General features: G+C 41.8%; 4 protein-coding genes, 1 long non-coding RNA gene and 1 other non-coding gene across 8 annotated transcripts; 5 read left to right on the top strand and 1 right to left on the bottom strand.

The window, feature by feature from the left end:
* Positions 1-1,452: 1,452 nt before the first annotated feature.
* On the top strand, positions 1,453-3,592 carry LOC116204014 (chaperone protein dnaJ 72). Its single transcript, XM_031536033.1, has 3 exons — positions 1,453-2,069; positions 2,332-2,401; positions 3,293-3,592. The coding sequence occupies exons 1-3, from the start codon at positions 1,642-1,644 to the stop codon at positions 3,353-3,355; spliced, it is 561 nt and encodes a 186-aa protein (XP_031391893.1). The 5' UTR covers positions 1,453-1,641; the 3' UTR covers positions 3,356-3,592.
* A 792-nt stretch (positions 3,593-4,384) lies between these two features.
* Positions 4,385-9,827, top strand: LOC116204012 (phosphatidylinositol transfer protein 3-like). Of its 2 annotated transcripts, none has more exons than XM_031536030.1 (7): positions 4,385-4,595; positions 5,109-5,219; positions 5,695-5,871; positions 6,340-6,438; positions 6,550-6,792; positions 8,380-8,805; positions 9,280-9,827. In XM_031536030.1, the coding sequence occupies exons 2-7, from the start codon at positions 5,151-5,153 to the stop codon at positions 9,304-9,306; spliced, it is 1,041 nt and encodes a 346-aa protein (XP_031391890.1). In that variant the 5' UTR covers positions 4,385-4,595; positions 5,109-5,150; the 3' UTR covers positions 9,307-9,827. The 2 variants fall into 2 exon arrangements, with proteins under 2 accessions (XP_031391890.1, XP_031391891.1); XM_031536031.1 differs by lacking the exon at positions 4,385-4,595 and adding an exon at positions 4,615-4,633.
* A 1,176-nt stretch (positions 9,828-11,003) lies between these two features.
* Positions 11,004-16,993, top strand: LOC116204011 (myb-like protein X). Of its 2 annotated transcripts, none has more exons than XM_031536029.1 (3): positions 11,004-11,509; positions 11,624-14,700; positions 15,226-16,993. In XM_031536029.1, the coding sequence occupies exons 2-3, from the start codon at positions 11,674-11,676 to the stop codon at positions 16,645-16,647; spliced, it is 4,449 nt and encodes a 1,482-aa protein (XP_031391889.1). In that variant the 5' UTR covers positions 11,004-11,509; positions 11,624-11,673; the 3' UTR covers positions 16,648-16,993. The 2 variants fall into 2 exon arrangements, with proteins under 2 accessions (XP_031391889.1, XP_031391888.1); XM_031536028.1 differs by having other exon boundaries at positions 11,627-14,700.
* A 205-nt stretch (positions 16,994-17,198) lies between these two features.
* Positions 17,199-19,561, bottom strand: LOC116204013. Its single transcript, XM_031536032.1, has 6 exons — positions 19,343-19,561; positions 19,092-19,262; positions 18,623-18,856; positions 18,419-18,505; positions 17,992-18,111; positions 17,199-17,587 (listed from the first exon to the last, which is right to left on the bottom strand). The coding sequence occupies exons 1-6, from the start codon at positions 19,520-19,522 to the stop codon at positions 17,543-17,545; spliced, it is 837 nt and encodes a 278-aa protein (XP_031391892.1). The 5' UTR covers positions 19,523-19,561; the 3' UTR covers positions 17,199-17,542.
* Positions 19,562-20,194: 633 nt separating this feature from the next.
* LOC116204015 lies at positions 20,195-21,027 on the top strand. The gene is made up of 2 exons (XR_004156333.1): positions 20,195-20,570; positions 20,711-21,027. It is a non-coding gene; the product is annotated as an uncharacterized LOC116204015 (long non-coding RNA).
* On the top strand, positions 20,211-20,406 carry LOC116206513. Its single transcript, XR_004156740.1, has one exon. It is a non-coding gene; the product is annotated as a U2 spliceosomal RNA (small nuclear RNA).
* Positions 21,028-21,581: the final 554 nt, after the last annotated feature.

The raw sequence follows: 21,581 nt of genomic DNA on the forward strand, positions 1-21,581 counted from the left end.
GCCTGAACAAGTCCCTCCTTTCGACCTCAAACTTCGATCCAAGATAGGTCAGAACAATTGTCATCGAGACTTTCCTAACAATCCGAATCCAGTCAAGGTATTCGAGCAATTCAAGCGCCAATGATGACTAACCTACCAAGCCAGCGACGATGATCTTGCCGACTATAAGGTCGTTAGTGCCAATGCATTGCAAGGACGAACACACATATCCTTAGGCAACCCCACCAATTGTTGGCATGGAAGAGTTGGCCAACAAAAGAACAATGAACACCGAGTTCACGTATTTGCGAGGGATAATCTCGAAGATTATTAACAGAAAAAGAAAATAACGCGATAGTCTCGAGCATGATTGTCAGGATTCATACGATCCAAATGAAGGCTCCCGATCCCGATCTCAGCTGGTGGATCAAAATCATAGATTCAGTGTGGGATCTCGATCCAAAAAGTAGGATCGGTCCGATCCTACCGATCCCATACACTACGAAGACTCTCTCCCCTCCCCTTCTCTGTTGAAAAGAGTCTGTTCTCCATCGTCCTCGTCCCCTGCCCTCTCGTTCTCCCAGCAGCTACAAGTCCCTTCCGGCTCTCATTCCACTGCCATTCCGATTTCCAACGACTCCCCTCTCCTTCTCGGCTTCTCCCCTCTCGTTCCTTCTCGGGAGCCATTCCGAGCCGAGCTTCTCCCCTCCCATTCCGAGCTATGAGTACTCATTCGTGGCTGCTCTCTCAGTCTCTGATTCTTCGAGCTTTTTCTTCTATGATTGACCGTAGGGGCGGCAATATTTGACATGACACGATAATAATATGGATACGACAATGAGTTAAGCAGGTTTGGGTTAAGGCTGGATGTGTTTCCTGTCTAAATCGATCAAATCCGTTTAAACACGATAAATAATTGTGTTTAAACATATTTAATTCTTGTAACCCGTTTAGATACAGTTAGTCATGTTTATATTATGTGTTATCGTGTTCATAAACATGTTTCACATGTTGTATCAATTTATAGAAGAAAGTATATTAAAATCGTCTAAATTTGTTTATATAAATCACCCGTTAATGGTATTTTTATTATGTCAATCGTGTAGTAATATATAACTAAAGTTAATAGTATAATATCATGTAGATGTAATATGTACCTAAAAGTAATACGATCATATCATGTAGGTAAGTATACATACACATTTAGACATGCTTAGTTAAACGGGTTAGAAATGTCGTATCCGTATCACCCTGTACTTAAACGTGTCGTGTTCGGATTTAGAGTTTTTTTACCCGAATCCGTTTAAAAACGACACGACACATATTGCCATCTCTAATTGACCATGCTAAAGTTGCACAATTTTGAGGCATAACGAAGAGTGTTTGCTATTGATTTATACTCTTGCTATTGTTTTCTTCTATTTTCCATTTTCCACTTTTCGTTTTCCGCGTTTTCCTTATTTTTCCATTTTTCTTGTTTTCCCGGGAAACGCCAACTTCCATAGGAGCGGCCATGGCAGCGCCACGAGGTCCCAAACCGCTTCTCCCTCCTCCTTCTCCTCCTCCTTGTCCTCGCCTCTACGCCGACTCTCAATGCCGATCTTCTCAATGATCCCTGCTGAACCGGCAATTTGATGGTTCCATTTCCTACCAGCCTCAGCGATGGATCACTACAAGGCGTTAGGGTTGCAGAGGAGCGCGACGAAGGAGGAGATCAAGGAAGCGTTCCGGAAGCTCGCGATGATGTACCACCCCGACAAGCACTCTCAGGCCTCAAAGGCCGTCAGGGACAACGCCACCCTTCGTTTCAAGCAGCTCTCCGAGGCCTACGAGGTCCTGATCGACGACCGCAAGCGCGCCGACTACAACATCCGCTCCAGCCATCAGAGTCGCTACGGCGGAGGCGGCACGAGCTCGGCGTATGGGCAAGGGTACGGGTATTACAATCATAGCTATAGGGACGGCGAGAGGTATAAGAATTATACTTATGGCGGGGCCAGTAGGGAGGGCGGTGGCCTGGCCGCGAAGTTTGAGGCGGCGCTGCGGTTCATGACCACGAGAATGTTCCTCCTCAATGTCGCATTCGCTGGGTAAGTTCTCATTTTTTTAGCTTGACTTCATTGGAATTTCATATCACTTCAACATTGCAATGAAGGGAAGATCATTTCGGACAGAATTGCGATTGATCGTCACAGTTCTGCTTGTATAATTCTGTCTTTTGAGTAAATAGCCAATGCCGGAACTTCGACTGCATCTTTTCAGCATATACTGAAGATTTATCATCATTCCATATCATGCATTTGTTGTGATAGAGTTGTATCCTTTTGCGAACTTAATGCTTTTCTAATGCAGGGCTTTGTTGGGAGGAACAGTCGTAATCGATAGGAGCAGGGAAGTCCTGTGGAAGATGCAGAACTCTGGGGTATGCCACAAAATTTAACAGCTGCAAATCTCTTAATGTTCATTTTCCATCAGTCAAAGAAGTTCTTCATTGCCCGGTTATTCGTTTTTCTTTCCAGTGTCTACTTTATGCTTTGATTTTGTAATGCTTCAGGCACTCCCATCTGTGTCCAAACTGACTCAATAAGCTGTGTGGGTCAATACCAATCACTGATGATTGCTCTACGATAAGGAAGTAGAATCCTATACTTGCATGATGTTTGCATTGGGTGTTGACAAATGCTAAGATTTGAGGTGGAATCAGACAGTAATCGTTGTTGGGCAAATAGACGTTTCAGTTTCCTCTTTTAGATAAGAGAACTGGTCTTGGCTCTTTCGATTTCTTTATCCATAGGTGTTGCCACTTTCAGGTCATAAAATTCCTGGAGATTGGTGAGAACATTTTGTAAGGCATTTGTTTTTTCGTCGGTGAGCTTTATACGGTGCTTAAGGGAAAGGAAGAGTAGAAAGCTGATGGAGCTGTGTTGCTGCAAACTCGGTTTTTTGTTGCAGATTTGACATTATAGAAGTTTTGATAGTTAATAGTCTAGATTCCAAGTGAATCTGTTATGCATGCATCTATTCCTATTTCTTTGTTAGTGAGTACTGACCTTCCAAGTCTTTCCTTGGCGCTGGAGCAAACTGTTTCATTGAACCAGCGATATATGTTGGGACTTGCATTAAGCTCGATTTATTTGTCAAGACGGAAATCGAGCACAGAAATGTTTTGGTCCTTGATGAATCTTTAACCGCTGGGCTTTGTCGTTTTAATATTCAGATATCTGTTCTAGATGGCTTTCTTAAATTTCTTCTGAAGTTCCTTTCCTGATTGAATGAAATGTGTTCACCGATTTAATTTCACCTTCTGCTGCAGAAATCATTTGAAGAGACAATGGAATCAATTGAGAAGGCCAAAGCACAGAGGGATAATGTGTAAAAAGTGCTTTTGCCATCCGTTCTGTAACAAGATGGTGCGGCTGTTGCATATGATTGAGGATTTCCGGTATCGCACATATAGCTCTTATTTTTGATATGGTTGTACACAAAGGCTTCATAAATGCCTAGTGATGTGAATTATATGCTTGTCTATGAAGATAATGTAAAGGATGTAAACTGATGTTTGTAAAATGAAGAAAGAAATAATGGAAATGTTCATATCATATGTTCGCATCGACGATACTTAGGTTGCCACTCGAGAGGAGGATACTTTTAATTTTAAATTCACTGAGAGGATTGCACTAAACTGTATGGCCGATCTACTGCTTTTGTTGGATTGGTTATTTTTGTTATGACTGGTTCAATAGCTATCAAAAGTCGGGACCAGTTACGAGGGGGAAGTTGAGTTTCATTCGTTACGAAATGAAGCCGAATTGGACCAAAGCTAGAAAAGTCGAAGAAAATTTTTTGTTCGATTTGGTACGGTTTGATTTTTCAGTTGGCACCGGGTAATGGACAGGAGTCTTGATGAACGTCGATTTTGCCTTTTCTGTGGGTGAGAGGATGATCAACAAAGCTGCTACCACCTAATCCTTGCTCTAGAAATCAAGGTGATTTAGTTGAGATAGTTGACGCTTTTTCTTTTTGGGCAAGATCTTACATTTGAATATTTTAAATGAAAAAAATTCCATGATTAGAAGTGTTTTATTCACTAATCTATTGATGCTGTTCGACCTAAATTAATCGGGATTTGTTTTTTTTTTTTTTGCTAATCGGGATATTCAGACTTCGATCGACTAATCTCTGGGACTCCGTAAACTTTCGGCGGCGCACGAGCGAGTAATCACGTCAAAGGCGCTCCGGTGATCCCAAAGAAATTTGAACCGGGATCGGGTGCAAGTTTAGGCGCATAAATTCCTTGGGTTATTACTTATTAATCGGGATTTTGTTGATTTCGTGGGAAATGACCAAATAAATTCCTACTTCCAGAAACAAAGACCAGAGAGGAAAGAAATCTAGGCGTGACGCAGTCCCGGCTGGCACGTGTCGACCCCACAGCCCCTGATCAATCCAATCTTCCTGCTCTCTCTTCTCCTTCTTTTTCAGCTCGGCGCCACCGTTCTTCAGCGCTCTCTCTCTCTCTCTCTCTCTCTCTCTCTGAACATCTGATGATTAATGATCGCTATGAACACTGATTAATCCGTCTACCTTCAGATATGCAACACTCAATCGGTTCATAGGTTCGTGAATTTCGCATTCATTCATCTCCTCCGTTTGGGTACACAGTCCTTTCCCCGCATACGCCTGAATATGGTCGCTTATTTCATTTTCATGGAGATTTTTCCGGATCTAGAGTAATTGCGTGCGTGCGTGCGTGTGTTTGTGTGTTGCTTCTATCATTTGATTTCCCTGTCACTTTGTTCGCACGATTGACTGGGTTCCTGCGAAATTTCGGGCTTGATGATGACACAATCTTATTTCAATCGTCGAACAGCAGGCGAGATTTATAATTTTGTGCAGATTGTTTTTGCCTCCTTCAGATGTGAGTTTTGTTGAGAGTTATCATCTGATGGGCAGAGTCAGTGGCTGCAAAATGTTTGGTCGAGCAAATGTGTAATTTAGTTGGTGCATGAGTGTAATTTAGTTGGGCAGAGTCATCTGATGTTCTCTCCTGTGAAATTTCTGATTTGTTGTCTCGAAATCAACCTTCTATGCTAACTGATGCTGCTGTGCGTGTTTGACTGCTTTTTCAGGTCGTTCCATTGATTTTAATTTTTGATTCTTGGATTTTGAAAATGTCGTCCAAGAAACTTCGACCGAGCGCATCTGAGAAAATTCTTACACCTGAGGAGCAGCAAGCCAAGGTAAAATGGGCTTCAGTTCTTTCAGTTTGTTCCCCGTCTTTGATAGTATGTTTTGTCCTCTTCCAGAGCCATGTGAGCGGTAGTCAAGGAAGTAATTCATAAAGGCTTCGCAATAGTAGGATTAAATTTGGATGCTATTTAAGAGTGGCAAGGTGTATCCTTTCACGCCGTTGCAAAGCTTATCGAAGCAGTAGCATTCATTGATATACTGAAATAGTTTAATTGCTCAAGAAGATTCTTTATATCACACATTTTGCTGGGGAAAAAAATAGAGGGATGTGAGGCCAATATGGGGATAAGTGTCATTATTCATGTGTGCATCTTTGAATAATTATAAGATTATTACGTTCTTCTAATGTAATAATTGTGACTATCAAGTTAGGCTTATTCTGAATTCGTTAATAACAGTTCTGCGGGGTTATTAACTGACTTTACTATAGAAAGTGTACCTAAGCTAATTGTTTTGTTTTTTCAGGTTACTGATGTGAGGAAGATCATCGGTCCAATTGCCGAGAAGCTTCCGGCCCTTTGTTCAGATGCAGCAATCTTAAGGTACCTCCGGGCAAGGAACTGGAACACAAAGAAAGCAGCAAAGATGCTGAAAGATACCCTTAAGTGGAGGCTGGCATACAAGCCGGAGAAGATTCGGTGGGTGAGTGCCTGCAGGCTTCGTCGTTTGAACTTTTTGATATATTTTAAATTATGGTTGATCTCCTGATCTTGTACTAGGTTGCCATGAGATACTCATGCTATTATGTGATAGGGGAATGTTATTCATCTGTATGAATACTAGCAGTGAGCGCCTCTGGAACATGCTAATTACACATTCCATTCAAGGGATGGAAATAGTTCTCTAATAAAATAATCTCGTATTATATGGCAGCATATGCAGTGCTTCTATTTTGTCCACTTCCTATTCCTGTGTACCGGATAAGTTAAATTGTTAAAATTTTATAGGCCCCTCTTTCTGATGCATGATAAGATAAACCCGTCAGAGAATTAGCAAATGCTTTTTCTGTAATAAGAGCAAAAACTTAGATATATATTCTCTCTTTGTGGCGTTTGTAATTTTGATTTTGAAATTCTGATTACTACCTATGGTTCTATTTATCTTTCTTAGGAAGATGTTGCCCAGGAAGCTGAGACGGGGAAAATATATAGAGCAAGTTACTGTGACAAGCTTGGGAGGACTGTTCTTGTAATGAGACCAGGTTTCCAGGTAGAGAGAAGAGTCATTCATTGTTGAAATTTCTCTTCCCCAATCTTTTTTCTTTTCTGTTTTTCTACTGAATTGAACCTTCCTCTTGTTTTTGGCCATTTCTGTCAACAGAATACGAACTCATCAAAGGGGCAAATCATGTATTTGGTTTACTGTTTGGAGAATGCAATAATGAACTTGAGTCCGGATCAGGAACAGATGGTTTGGCTGATCGATTTCCAAGGTTGGAACATGTCATGCATATCAATGAATGTGACTCGGGAGACAGCCCATATATTGCAGGATCATTATCCTGAAAGACTTGGGCTTGCTATTCTCTATAGCCCTCCCAAGATCTTTGAGTCTTTTTGGAAGGTAGGTTCTTTGTTCTACTTATTTGACCCCCATTAAATGCTAATGATTATTGCCCCAGATCTTGGTAATATGTTTCCGTGCCTGATTTTATGAATCCACTGAGCTTTAGTATTCTCATAACGAGGAAATAAACATTGAGGAGTCTTGATAATGTATATACTGTTAAGTAATCTAGTATTACTCTTTTATCTATTAAAGTTCAAGCTTTTAGATATATTTGCAAGTGGTGACTTGTTAGAGAATTTCACATACAATAACTTAAGTCTTTTGTGGTGAAATGTGATTGACCATCGCTGGACAGTATCTTGGATAATTATAATATGTAAGATTAACCATATCTGATGTAATCTGTAGATCATGCTGAACACCAGTTTTCGATTCATTGTCCGCATCAAGATAACAAAAGCATCAGAGGGAAAATCTATACAAGAAATGAAAATAGGTCCCATTCTTCATCTACATGTAACCACGTGTTGGCTAATCATTTTTTTTATTCTTTTTCAACATTTTTTTCCTTTTTTCTTCAACAATTAAATGTCACATTTTTTTTTATGTGTTTCACTTGGTATCCAAAAGTCTAATGGGGACCGACTAATCCATCCAATCCAAGTTCAAACTGGGTCGACTTACTAAGAAGTAAAGTTTCCCCATTATGAATTTTCTTGATTCTCAATACTAAAATAAGAGATGTTGCTTTAAGAGGAAGAAGTGTCGAACCATCTAAAGCAATCCACGTTATAATTAAAATACGGAAACGAATAAGTCCTATTAAATATTAATTCTATTCACAACAAGAAGACATGCCAATTATTTTTCTCACAACAATTATCACAATGAAGTACCATAATTTTCATCCCATTATCTAAAACTTTAAAGAAAAGAAATTATGTTCACTCAAAAAATATAATAACTGGTATTGCTCGATGATAACGTAATTCCATTATACAGGTCAAGTATGTTTCTTTGGAGAAGAATGGAACGAGTGGATGCTTATGCTTACTCTCGCTTGTGTTGTATATTTTAAATTTTATTTTTTCTTTTAGTCTAATTTGATTATATGAATAGATTATTATCATTGTTTTGGATAAATAAATATTTATGTGCTTTTTTTTTCCAATTTAATGTCGGCAGGTCTAGAACGGGATTGAGATATAGAATTGCCTTAGATATGTGTACCTAATTAAAAAGATTTTATTTGAATCCGGTACAAAATTGCTAAATATTGTTAGATGAACTTCATATTCATCTCTTTTAAATTATTTGATCTTCATTGAGATCCATTTTATTTCATGAGTTAGTACAAACAATTATATATAATCTGTCAATAAATGATTTGATCCGCAGCAACTCGTGGGATGATGCCTAGTATATAAAAAGATGTGATAGAAAAAAGCAGATGTTCTGCAATATAGATTATATTAAGATGGAGATTCCATTCTGAAGCATTTCCTCTTTTTGGTACAGGAAATGCTGCTAGTTGTAGCTACTTCCTCTAAATTCTTGACTTCCAGTCTAGTCAATATTTTTGTGAAAAAACTGAGAAGGAAGTAGATTGATTACAGAAACTGATCAAGCTTTCTGTCTCAGATGGTGAAACCGTTCCTGGAGTCCAAGACCTTCAAGAAGGTCAAGTTTGTCTACTCTGATGATCCACAAAGCATGAAGGTAATGGAAGACACGTTTGATATGGACAAGCTCGAATCTGCATTTGGAGGAAGAAATCCTATCTCGTTCAATTATGAAACGTACGCAAAGATGATGGAGGAGGATGACTCGAAGATGGTCAATATCACCAGCTCGTGTAGTTCTTCTCCAGGTTATCAACCCTCCTTGGGGTCTGAGTCGCACCTGTCAGAGACCACTATTTCTGACAATGCATCGGAGGCTTCTATCGAGAGTGGTAATGCATCAGGTAGCGATGAGGGCTCTCTGAATGTAGAGGGAAGCAGCGATAACAAAATAGAAGATCAAAAGGTCGCCGCAATAGATGTCCAACACGAAACCACCAAAGAGGTAATAAATGAATATCATTTGAGATCTCTCACTCTTCGATATTCCAAACTTAGCACTAACTGAAGGCGAAGGCTGAATTTAATTTTCTTTTTTAGTGGCTATAGGATATGTTGATTAGAGCTGGAGAATATTGGGTAAAGGCTTTTGGTTCGTTTTGGTACACGATTTATTGTGAGAGTTGTGCTATAGGGACATTCCTTGGCTTGTGATCATGTTGGCAACTAATGAGGAAACAGGTTTAATATGGCCTGTCCTCCTGTGCAAGTATGCTGAAAATAAACTATTCTAGAAAACCTCAGTGCAGCGAATCATAGTCTGTTTCGTTCTCTCTTCTCTATCCCTTATGATGTCCTTTCTTCCCATTGAACAAAGTATGCTGAAAATAAACTAGTCGAGAAAACCTCAGAGCAGCGTATCGGAAGTCTTTTTCGTTTTCTCTTCTCTATAATGATGCCCTTTCTTCCCATTGAACAGGAACCCGTGCCAAAGCCACAAGTATAAGACCAATCTAACTGAAAAGGGACGCCGAGTTGGTTCAGAAACGAAGCATTACTCCAAAGAAGCCAGACCAGCCAAGGAAGTTCGTGGACACAAGTGCCTGAACTTGCTCTTAGTTGATTTTGCTGTAGTGCTCGTCGACTGAAAATTTTGCTCGAGAGCTCTTTGAAACTGTGCGCAATGAGTTATAGCAGTACCATTATCAAAGTCAGAGAAAACGGAGGGAATATTAGCATTAGCATTTAACACATTCAGTGGCCAGAGAGAGGATAGCTTCTAGCTGAGAAGAGAACCTAGCAGGTCGGGTTTAAAACGAGTTGGCCATGCAGACGACTCAGTCAGAGATTCTTCATTATGCCTCTGTTAGCCTGAATAAGTACTCTGTTCTCTCCTGCCTTCATTTCTGAAAATTGTTTCGATCTTTTCAGAATTAGTTTAGCATTGCCGCTGCCGGTGAATGATGTTAGCCAAGTTCTCGACTTTTGTTCAAACAATGAAGAGGAAAGCGAGCCTAGAGTTTTCAACTCAATTGAACCCGAGGATAGGATATTTTGCGCGATCACGAACTGCACCAGAGGGAAGTTTGGTTGGTTGTTATTCCATTCGATTAGGGGAAAGGAGGATCACTGAGCAGTCAGAAGTTGCAGGGGATGTCACGGAGCACACAGACAGCAGCATAAGAAATAACGTGATGTTATGTACTATGTGCACGGTGGAGCAATGATCATTCCACGCCATTAAAGCTGTGGATCCAATATATTTTCAATTATAGGTGTCGAATCTCGATCTCACTTGCAAAGATCACCATTTAAAAAACCCTTCATTCTCGGATTAAGCGTCCGGAAAATCGACCCTTAGGGTGGGAGACCTCGTATATATTATAACCGGCCCCATTGATGCCAGGACAGCCTAAATTCTGTTGGACAGGCTAAGCTTGCCTCTGGTGACAAGAGCACAATCAATCATGCATCTAACATGAACAAGTGTTGGGCATATGCAACTTTAAACACTTTTTAACTCTCATATATGCTGTCGCCATGACATATCGACCCCTAAAATGGGGGACTTAGTGTCGATAATCGGCCTCGCCGATATCAGACCGACTAGCTTATCGTGATCAGTTTTCGGGCCTGCATCGCTGAACTCTCGAAACAATTGTAACTTTTTTTCCGAGGGAAAAGATCAAAGGAGCGTCTGTCATCATCATGACCGTTTTTTGATCTGATGGAGGCCGGTAGATCCAACGGTTGGAAGCTGGAGTCAAACCACAGATGGTCCCCCCAATAAATCACCCTCCTTTTTCTATTAGCACCAAATAATCACCCTCAACAACCTAATCCATGTTCCCATAACCATTTGATGTTCCAATTTCCTTCTTTTTTTTTTTTTTTTGGGTCCATGTACTCAATCTATTCATTTATCCCCATTCTATGCTCAGGTTCGTGTTGCTCCATATCCCACTCCTTCATAACCTCTTTAACCTGCGGTTCAAACAAACTAGGATCGATGAATTGCGAGACCAATTCACAAAGTAGGATAAAAAAAAAAAAAGAATTCCCCTTTTTCATATAAAAACATTATCCGGTGTAGCGCGTGCAGGCCATGAATATATGTCTTCTTCACCCCCTCGAGAAAATTAATTAAAAAAAGAAAAAAAAGAATTATTAGAAAAGGAGAAAAATCCATTTTCAAGATTAGAAAATTGGATGGGAAAATGGGAAAAAAAGGATTCAAACTTTCATTCTCCACACTCTCTCTTTTCAATGCCTTCGGCCACCTCCTCCTCCTCCTCCTCCTCGTTCTTCCTCTTTTCTGTGTTCATCAGCCCCATTTTCTTTCCTCTTCCATGCCCAAAGCAAAGCAAGAGAACAGCTCTTCATAGCTGTCTGTGATAGGCAAAAAGAAAAAGTAGACAACAGGGGAAAGTTGCTGCAGAGGAGATAAAGCTCCGTCCCTCTCCTGTCAGACGACAAGATTCCCATTCATCCATCCCCAACCCCCCCACTCGCCCTTTCTAAATTTGCAATCTTGGAGGTGGGGTTTGCTCGGACATTTTGATCCGTGTCCTGTTCCAGCTGGTCGTTGATTTTCTTCTTCTGGGCATTGCTCGTTTTCATCGCCCCCCCTGGAAAAATCTCAACTTTCAGCCCACGGACGGACACTTCCCTGATCGTTGCCGATTCTTCTGTTTTTCACTGTAAAGGAGGTGAGTTTGAGCTTTAATTGGTCCTCTGATGGAATGTTTGGATTGATCTGAGTGGAATTTGATCGGCAATGTCTTTCCCTTGTCCTTTTTTGTGTGCGTGAATTTCATGTGCAGCAGATTGAAGGGGGGAGAGAGAAGGGGAGAATTTGGTTGGTCTTTGAGCTATGGATGTTGTTGTTGCAATCAGGAAATTGGTGATCGTTTCAGTGAGAAAATGTTGCAGATCAGTTCACAATCACCCGTTCTTGGTGGGTTTCGTCTGCTTCTTGTTCTTGCTATACAGATCATTCCCTGTTCTGTTCTCTCTTTTGGTGTCAGCATCCCCAATTTTGGTATGTACTGCTGTTCTCCTTGGCACCCTCTTGAGCTTCGGGGAGCCTCGCTTACCAGAGATTGAGAAGGAAGAGCGGGTTTCCCGGGAAATGTCTCCTCTGAAGACTGGAGTTTTTGGGAATTCCACTGTTGTTATGAGCAGAGATGAAGGCTCTACTGCGGAGAGGTTTATCGACGACAAGAGGGATATAATAGAGAGAGCGATTGAACGAGTGGTCAGTGCGAATAGTGAGGCGCGAATGCTTGGTAAAGAAGACGTCATGCTTGAGAGCACCCCACTGATCCATGATCATAGTTCTCTCAGCACCCGAGGAGGAAATGAGAAGCGTGAATCTGAGGGAGCAGATAGGGAAGATGAAGAAGACGAAGATGAAGAGAAAGGTCGGGATCTTGATGGCAGTGAAATCAGGGAGCATCGCTATAGTTTGATAGATGACGCGGGAGATGATGTTCGAGTTGAGAATGGTGAGTTGAAGAGAGAGCTGACTGATGCTTATGTTGAAAGCTCATTAGGTTCTAAATTCAAAGGAGTTGACAAGGAAGAGGAGGAGGATGAGGAGGAGGAAGAAGAAGACGATGATGATAACTTGTCACATTCTGAGTCTGATCACGCAGAGAGCTCTTCACCTGACGCTTCAATGGCTGATATTTTACCAATGCTCGATGAGCTCCATCCCCTCCTAGACAGGGAAGACCCACAGGCGAATGCGAGCCGCAATGAGTCTGATGTTGCCTCAGAGCGTTCCCGCAAGAGTGAAAATGGGCATGTGGAGTCTGACAATGACAGTGATGACCTAGAAGGAGAAGAAGATGGTGAGATTGAGAATGATGAAGATGAAGAGGAAGAGGAAGAAGAATCTCAGGCTGGAGTAAAAGAAGATGCGAGCAAGTCCGCTATTATCTGGACTGAGGATGATCAGAAGAATCTAATGGACCTCGGGACCTCCGAGCTTGAGAGGAACCAAAGGCTTGAGAACCTGATCGCTAGGAGGAGAGCAAGGAGAATGATGGCTGAGAAGAACCTCATAGACTTTGATGGAAGCGATCTCCCCTTCAATGTCCCATCAATAGCAACAACGAGACGGAATCCTTTCGATGGGCCTGATGATTCGTACAGCGATATGGGCCTCCCGCCCATACCTGGGTCTGCCCCCTCTATCTTGTTACTTAGGAGGAACCCGTTCGATCTCCCCTATGAGCCCAACGAGGAAAAGCCTGATCTCAAAGAAGACAGTTTCCAACAGGAGATCGTTGCTGATCCACCAACACAGCCTCCTTATCACAACCAACAAAAAGACAATTTCTTCTTCCGTAGGCATGAGAGTTTCAGCGTGGGGCCCTCGAGCCTGGGGCTGTCAAGGCAAGAGAGGCATGATGTTAAGTGGAAGCCTTATTTTGTTCCTGAACATTTTGCCTCTGAAGGGACAAGTTTCCAATCCTTTGAGAGGCAGTCTAGTGGGATGAGCGAATCAAAGGCAAGTTCTGTTCCTGACACTGAGTCAGTGACTTCAGCTGTGGATCACGAAGATAAGATGGTCAATGAACCGGAGGAGTTTATTCACGAAACAGAGGAGATGTCCAATGTGGACAGAGCCTCTCTGCTTGTAGAACATGGGAGCGCGACTTCTGAAGATATTGACGATCGGGAAATTGATGAAGAGGAGGAAAAGAAGAGAAATGCTCGCCATGATGAGGTCGAGATAACCCTGGGTGATGCTGAAGCTGAGACTGAGAGTCCACATGATATTGGGTCGAACTTGTCTGAGGAGGGGATTGGAACCTCTGCTTCTGCTCCTCCGTTCAATGTCAACGTGAATGGGTTTGAGGAGAAAAGAGAGCGAATTGAACAAGAAGAAGAAGAACCACAAGTAGAGGATAAGGAGGAGCAGCAGCAGCTGGAGGAGGAGAAGGAGGAAGAGGAAAAAGAAGAGTTGAATAGCAGCAGATCAGGATCTAGCTCCTCGTCAGTTTTCTCAGAAGTAGATAAGAAGATTGATGAGGTGAAGAAGGAAGGAGAAGAAGCTTCGAGTTTGCAACTCAACTACCCAAACGAAGAACTCAGACCTCAAGTTGAAGACGTGGAATTCAGTTTCATGACTGATTATCATAAGGAGCCTGTCTACGACTCGAGTCCGAAATATCTCTCTTTCTCCTCTGACTCATCAGACCTGCCAGCACATACAGAGTCAGAAGTATTCGAGGAGAACATGCAGAACATTGATCATGATAATGGAAATGATACGAGGAATACGGAAGTTACAGAAAATAGAGAAGATAATTTCCATCGGATTGAGTCGTTGGGGTCTGAAGAAGAAATATTAGCTTATCAGAGCGGGACATCAGTTGTGCGTGAAGCTGACAATGAGCAAGTTTCAAGCTTCTCGAGTTCGCCTTCATCGGGAATTGAATCAGTCGGAAATGACTTGGTGAATGATTCATATCTCCACCCTGAGCACAATACAATTGAAACTCAGCCTTCCAATTTGTCTTCTGTAATGACCGAGGTTGCGATGGATGTCGAAGAACCATTTCCATCTGAGCAGGCAAAAACTGACTCACCATCTCACGAGATGTTGGTGGACAATATTAGATCAAACCATGACCAGGTTCAGCGTGAAGAGCATCAAGTGATCGAGGTGGACATGGATGTTCAGTTTCATGACACAGTTGAGCGCAGGGATACACCAGCCTCGAGCCATTGGAACATGCTATCGGACTTGTTAGGCGAGCCACACGATGGAGAGCATCAATTTGTTCATCAGGAGAGGTCTGTGCCACTCCAAGAATTGTCAGAAATGTATGAGGAGCAGTTGGTCTCCGATGGCCGACCATCTTTTGATGAGACAAATGAAGAATTGGTAAGTTTTTGTTTTTCAAGCTGTTTTTAAGATTTTACGTCCAAAATCGGACCACGTTTCTCGTATATTCTTCCATTAGATTAGTCAGCATTAATTGCTATGTCAAGTTTCTCTGCAGAATCATGGATCACTTTTGGCCGTGCCGAAAATCTAATCCCATGGTTACTCATGAAATCTATATAATTCAGAGTCAGAGATCATAGACTAGCAAAACTTGTTAAAATATCTACTTTAGAAAATTAATGTCATTAATGAAATTGATAGCAAGGATGTCATTTGTTTGCACCTGATTGCTGCCTCTTATTTTTGAAATTCGGCACAGTTTCTCTGTTAACACTCGATCATTTATTTGTTCATAACAAGTCAATCAATTGTCTAGGTGAAAGCAAAACTTGTATATACTGAGTTGCGTGTTCTTCTGTTCAATTTTTGTGTAAAATTAGTTTCTTGGCATTTTCATTGATTTAAACATCTCCTGATAAAACATTTGTAAAAGAATCTAACATCAAAATGTACACTTCTTAGGAACCATCTGTTGTCCTTGAAGAATCTGCCGAAGAAATTATTGCAACCCACAGTCAAAATCCTGAGGAAACCCATGACGATGGGGGTAAAGAATCATTAGTTGTCTCTGCCTTAACTTCTAAATCTCCCTCATTCTCTTCAAGTTCCAACTATGAGTCCCCAACTGCTGGACCCGATTCGAGAGATCAGACAGCTGGTGGGAATGAATATAGAATCCTCCAACGTCAGATCACAGAGTACTATGATCCTTCGTTAGAAGTATTTGGGACCCTTGCCCTTGACGAAGCTTTGAATGAGGGAGGCCATGAAGATATCAAGGACATTGATGAAGGGTTTCTGATGGAACTGGACACTGTTGGGGACTTTAGAATCGAAGAGACTGGCAACAGGTGCCATAGTCCTGAGCTTGTGCATGAGGACAGTAAAGGTGAGCACTCTGAAAGCAAGTCACTGCACCTGTCCGTAGGTAGCTCAAACCTACCGGTTCTTGAAGCAAGATCTGTTGAAGATATCACGATGGCCTTTAGGCAATTGGATGAAGGAGCAGATGTTGAGGAAGTCATCCTTCCCAGTTCGATAAACGATGACTGCAAAGCTCTTGAAGGAACAGAGTCGGGTTTGCCAGTTATAGAGGCTAGGTCTTTTGATGATGTTCATGTCGTAAAGCATAGTGTGGAAGAGCTCGCTGAAGAAATGGATGGAAAATCTCCCAGTGTGGAGGATTCTGTTTCAAAAGGAAATAATGATATCGATGAAGTGAAAGACTCAAATATTCCAAGTCCAAGCCCCGGTAGCTCAAACTTACCGGTTCTTGAGGCAAGATCCGCTGAAGATGTTACCATGGCCTTTAAGCAATTGGATGAAGGAGCGGAGGTTGAGGAAATAATACTCCCCAGTTCAATTAAAAATCAGCAAGATTCGGAGAGCTCAGAAGGAGCAAGTTCAGGCCTCCCAGTTGTTGAAGCAAGGTCTCTTGATGACGTTACAATGGCCTTTAAGCAATTGGATGAAGGAGCTGAGATTGAGGAAGTCATACTCCCCAGTTCAATTAAAAATCAGCAAGACTCGGAGAGCTCGGAAGGAGCAAGTTCAGGCCTCCCAGTTGTTGAAGCAAGGTCTCTTGATGATATTCATAACATTGTTAAGCAAGTTGTGGAAGAAAATCATGAAGAGGCGCCCGAGCAGATCGTGGAGTCTGAAGTGACCCAAGAAGTGAAGGAAGTCAACTCCACAGTGGCCACAACATCAGAACCTGAAGTTCAAGGAATCGCCTCTGTGGTTTCTCCTGGTGAACCAAGAGATGCTGAAGTTTCAACTTCAAAGCCATCAGACTCGAGTGAGGAAAAGGTGAGGTCTCGCAAGTCCAACTCGGGTTCCAGCTCCAGCTCCAGTTTGAGCTCGAGCTCAAGTGACTCTGATTGAATATGAGATTCTGGATATCTTTCTTTTGGTTTCGGAAATGATGGGATTTGGTTTTTTAGTTCGATGCCATCAGGTTTCTGGCTTAGCCCTAGTTGCTTCCCTTGATGCCCTTTTTTAATTTAATTCCACTTCCCTGACTGATTGGTTTACTGGAGAATGAGTTTTGAGTTTGTGGAGTGAGTGATTTGTGAAAAGCTGTGTTTTTTATTTGTAATTTTGTAAATTATGATTATGGTTATAGAAGCTGCTGTATGATCACTTCTGGGCTGAAGGATTTCCAGTTTTTGTGTACTTCATTTCTGGGAGTTGGGAATGTGTAACAGAAATTTTAATTGTTGCTTGGACTCGTGCCTTTTCTCGATTTCTCTTATCCCTTGAAAAACATGTTAAAGGAGCGGAGCATAAATCGAAAACTTGTCCTTATTTTCTCAAGACTAAGTAACCGAAGTTGAACATATCTTTCTTATTGAATCAGTTTTCAGAAAGTGAAATCATCGTATACTTTGTAGCTGAGTTGTGAAGAAGTGAAGCTAAAAGCACAAGAGGCAACCTTGGAGAAACAAAACTTCCATTAAACCTCCTCCTGTCAATAGTTGCCAATGCATCATAATGCCAAAGAAACAAACTGATGCAGACCTCATAATGAGTCTAACTACCGAGAAGCTTCCATTTCATCGAAAATCTTGCAACTGTACAATTTGAAGAAAGAGTTTGTACGCCGAATATCTCAGTAAACATCAGGAGTGATTTTGTACTTTCTACTGCTCAGGGAGTCCATCAAAACCCTCCCCAGATCATGTGTTTATAAACCACCAGAAGTAAGTAGAGTGCTTATGCGCCGACGCAAAGCTTTAATGCATTTGGTAAAATCATGAACGTGAAGGAGGAATAAGTTCTACTGTTTTTGCTTTTTCTGCAATGGCTCTGAAGAAGGCCCGACCTGCAAGACAACATGATCCATACAGCAGACTCGGGTAATTATTTATCCAGCAGATGCAGAGATAGCAGCGAGGACTGAGGAACTCCGAACCTATTCTAGATTAACTTTTCCGCTTTGAAATTATTTAGTCAGAGTTGGCAGGATAACGAGAAGGCATATAAGACACTGGTTAATTGCCATTTAGGGACCATCTTGCCATCTCATTTCTTCGTGTGTCGAGCAAGATCGAAAACTTTACTTGGAAAACTTCTTTTTTGTCCGCCTTGTCTTAGGAATGTTTATACATGTAGAATGAAGAGATGCAGATTTATCTGTTCCAGATATGCAACTTTTGGCGACAATTTTCCTCATTTTTCACAAAACAAAATCCGACCACATGAAAAATTGGCAAACCAATATCATACCTTGCTAGAGAGTTGCTCACATATGTAAGTCATTGAGCTTAACATCGCCTCGAACGTGTCTTTGGTAAGCTGAAACTTTGCCTCTATTTCTTCTGAAGGAGATTTAGCATGATCTTCCAACTGCAAATCCGAATACGAGAAAAAATCACAACTAACTGATTTGCTAAAAGGTAAACTCCAAATCGCTCAGCAAAAAGTGCTCCTCTGCTAGATGGGCCACGCTCAAAAGCTCGCGTCAATAGCAAGATCATACAGCTAGAAATTCCCAGGTACATTTCAATTCCATGTTGTATAACCCCAGGACAATGTTGTCTCTGATCCTAAACAAATAGCTTGCATACGACATATGTCGAACATGGAATTAAGCTGCATTTCACCTGCACATGAAATGGATCAGAGCACAAAATTATGCTGCCGAGCTTGATACCTTGAGAGTAACGACAGCAACCTTAGAAGCTGAAGATTTGCTGTTTTCCATAGTCCAGCTCATAGACTTGAGGCGGGGCATGCTTGCCTGCACGTATCAAGAAAACGTGGCACATAAACAGATGCAGACTAACTCAACATCCTTTAAGAGAACAAAACCGAATCTCGGAATGCACATAGGAAATGCAAACCCGTTTCCACTTACAGGGTGCTCCGAAATAACATCATCCTGTTGCAAGGTAAATACTCCAGAATGTGAGTTGTCCGAGTCCAAAATAACCGGGTTAGAGGAGCCAACATTTCCATGATGAAAGCAAAAGCTCGGATCGTCATGATAAGGCCTTCTGGATGTCGACGCTTCTGACTGCGGGAAACTCGTGAAAGTAGCTGGCAGACTTGCTTGCACCTGGTACGGGACACCGGGCTGAGGCAATGTGTTCTGAAAGAAAAGCCCAATGCTTCGTGTTAAATTCCGGTAAAATTCCGGCAAAATTGGAGCTGAGACATGTAAAGCTAACCGAATACTGCATATATCTAGAATTTGAGAGCAAAGGCATCTTTTTTGGAAAATTTATGAGCAGACAACGACTAGCAGTACCAGTTCTCTAGCTAAGCTTCATCAATGGCACGAACAGAAAGCGCCAGAAAGTTCAGGGCCGACCGGCAAGCATTACCTGTCCCTTCGAGAGCTCCTCCTTCCACTGATTCTTATACCTGAAGAGGACAAGCACGAGATTGCTCTGCAGCTCGAGCGGCAGGTCAGGCGGAAACAGCTTCAGCAGGTCCTCCTCGCCGTAGTCCTCGTGAACACACTTCCTGATGAGAGAACGCAGGCACGCAAGGACCTGCCACGGGGTGTTCGAGCCGGGCTCGTCAGAAGAGAGGAACCGGTGAAAGGCTGATGGAAGAAGGGGAAGGAGGTTACAGGATCGAGCTCGGAAATGGAAGGTGGATCCAGGAGAAACCGGATGCGGGACTTCTCTAGAGAGCCGACGCCGGTCCGGCGGGTCATCCAGAGAGTGGAGAGCACGGAGCCCAGGGTTTCGTCGGAGACCGTGGCGGAGAGCTTGTGGAGCTGCAGGTACAGTGTCGTGTCTTCCTCCATTTCTGTGCCGAGAACGAGCACTCTCGAGAGCTTCTTCAACCCCTCCGTTTCAAGACGAAGACTGAGTGGGAGAATTACATTTTGCACCCTGAATTTATTTATTTGTTCAATTTTTACCCTGACAAATTAGGATGCTTTTCTCCTCTAAAATAATGGCTACAAGCCTCTCACAATTCATGAGAAATTCTACGACATCCACATTAGAAAGTGAACCTATTCCATTCCTTGGATTTTTCAAAATGATCTTATCGTGATTCCTTTTTTTTTTTTGGTTATCTGAACTCTTTTGAGGTGTCGATAGATGGCCAATCTTGGTCCATGAGAATCACATCAAAAGCACGCAACAACTAGTGAGTGTATCAAGCGAACTTTGACATAGATCGGGGGACACGCTTACAATTGTGCAATCAAGCCGACCAAAACTAAGCTTGGGATTAAAGTAGCATGACACTAGAGTTTGGGGAGTAAAGTGAAATTCACCTGATGAATTGGCCGAACTCACGGCCGTTGGATGCTTCTGCGAGAGCGAAAGAACAAATCAACGGGTCTGATCTATTCGTCAAGCAAGAGAGAGAGAGAGAGAGGTCTTCCTTTGGTGAAAGCTCTCATCATCCCACACCGGCGGAAGAACGACAGACAGAAGGGGCAGAGCAACTATAAAATGGGGCCGAGGCTGCAATTGTTAAGCATACCTTTCTCGGCCTTTTGGCTAAGATCAAGTGTAGTATCTGTTCTTATCAGTTTAATATCTGATACGTGGGCCATCGGCCCACATGATATTAAATTAATTTTTCTAGGGGGAGGGCCCATCACAGTAGCTTGCTGCTGGGGCCCTCGCGCGTCGCCTTGGCGTTGCCCTACTGCCTGGGCCTGGCGCACCCCTCCAACCCCAGTTAAAGATTTGGCTTCGTGGCCCAGTCGAGTTCCATTGGGCCGATGGGAGCTCGGTGAGTAACGAGGAGGCACTAGGCTGGAATCTGTTGGTCCGCTCAAGTTCGAGTGATTTAAAAAAATAAGGGATGAAATTCGAATAGCCATTCCAAAATAGGTGCCATTTCATTTATGTTTTTTTTTTTTTTCTGTTTTTGTGCTTGGAGTCATTTTATCAATGGTTATGATGATTAAGATTCTCGAAGATTGGGGTTTGGCTCAAAATCTGAACACTCTCTTATCGTTTGGAGGTTTTAGGTGAAGATCCGTTGGGGAGGTTTTAGATGAAGATCCGCTGGGACGACGGGCTCTATGCAATTGACGTAGTCACGTAGATATTCCCCTGACAAAAATCTCAAAGACCTACCGGAGCATGGCTGTCGTGATCTTTTAGAAAATGGATATTCTTAAAGTTATAATAAGCAACTAGGATCACATAACATAAACATATGCATATAGAAAACTAGAAGTTCTTTTTCAATCTTTTTTATTATAAGGGAGATACATTGCCTGGTACAATGAATAAAAATTATAATATCTAATAAAAAGTACGGATAATTTTATTCGGTATCGAACTCGCAGCCTCTAGATTATCAAGCAAGAATGAACGCTATTATGCTACACCCAGATCTTTATTTATTCAAATGGTAAAAGGACTCACAGTTATTTATTCATCTCGTCACGCTGACAAGTTTTAGGAGAGCTCCACTCACCTTAAACAAGAGAAGCTTTGGGCTGCACCTAGTTCCATTGCCTTGAACACGAATTTTCAGTCATAATATTCTCGATGTATACCCCAGTATCCGAAAGTCTAATGAGATTCGACTGATTCAACTCGAGTTAAGCCGACCTACTAAGGGATAAAACTCTCTCAATCAAGATATTATCCATTCATAAGAGTCGATCTCGATATTTTAATTAAGGGGAACAAAGCTGAACTGCTTGAACTCACTCTTATTAATTTTAACTCTATTATTTTTCTTTTGGGTGAAAATTCATATTATTATTTTCAGAAATATTTATATCTATATCTATATTTATATTATACTATTATAAAAGGAGAAAGAATACCTTTGATGTAACTTTTATTTTCCTAAATTGCCCGTAGCCCATTATGTTTAGTTAATTC

The sequence above is a fragment of the Punica granatum genome, chromosome 4, assembly GCF_007655135.1.
Source record: "Punica granatum isolate Tunisia-2019 chromosome 4, ASM765513v2, whole genome shotgun sequence".
NCBI classification, from domain to species: Eukaryota; Viridiplantae; Streptophyta; class Magnoliopsida; order Myrtales; family Lythraceae; genus Punica; species Punica granatum.

Excerpts from the sequence above, each read along its gene's own strand:
- LOC116204014 (XM_031536033.1), top strand. The coding sequence starts at position 1,642 with ATGGATCACTACAAGGCGTTAGGGTTGCAGAGGAGCGCGACGAAGGAG. Across the intron at positions 2,070-2,331 it reads CTCAATGTCGCATTCGCTGG|GGCTTTGTTGGGAGGAACAG; the intron begins GTAAGTTCTCAT and ends TTTCTAATGCAG. Across the intron at positions 2,402-3,292 it reads GGAAGATGCAGAACTCTGGG|AAATCATTTGAAGAGACAAT; the intron begins GTATGCCACAAA and ends CTTCTGCTGCAG.
- LOC116204013 (XM_031536032.1), bottom strand. The coding sequence starts at position 19,522 with ATGGAGGAAGACACGACACTGTACCTGCAGCTCCACAAGCTCTCCGCC. Across the intron at positions 19,263-19,342 it reads CCATTTCCGAGCTCGATCCT|GTCCTTGCGTGCCTGCGTTC; the intron begins GTAACCTCCTTC and ends ACCCCGTGGCAG. Across the intron at positions 18,112-18,418 it reads TTGCTGTCGTTACTCTCAAG|TTGGAAGATCATGCTAAATC; the intron begins GTATCAAGCTCG and ends TCGGATTTGCAG.
- LOC116204011 (XM_031536029.1), top strand. The coding sequence starts at position 11,674 with ATGGATGTTGTTGTTGCAATCAGGAAATTGGTGATCGTTTCAGTGAGA. Across the intron at positions 14,701-15,225 it reads ATGAGACAAATGAAGAATTG|GAACCATCTGTTGTCCTTGA; the intron begins GTAAGTTTTTGT and ends TACACTTCTTAG.
- LOC116204012 (XM_031536030.1), top strand. The coding sequence starts at position 5,151 with ATGTCGTCCAAGAAACTTCGACCGAGCGCATCTGAGAAAATTCTTACA. Across the intron at positions 6,439-6,549 it reads TAATGAGACCAGGTTTCCAG|AATACGAACTCATCAAAGGG; the intron begins GTAGAGAGAAGA and ends TTCTGTCAACAG. Across the intron at positions 6,793-8,379 it reads TCTTTGAGTCTTTTTGGAAG|ATGGTGAAACCGTTCCTGGA; the intron begins GTAGGTTCTTTG and ends TTTCTGTCTCAG.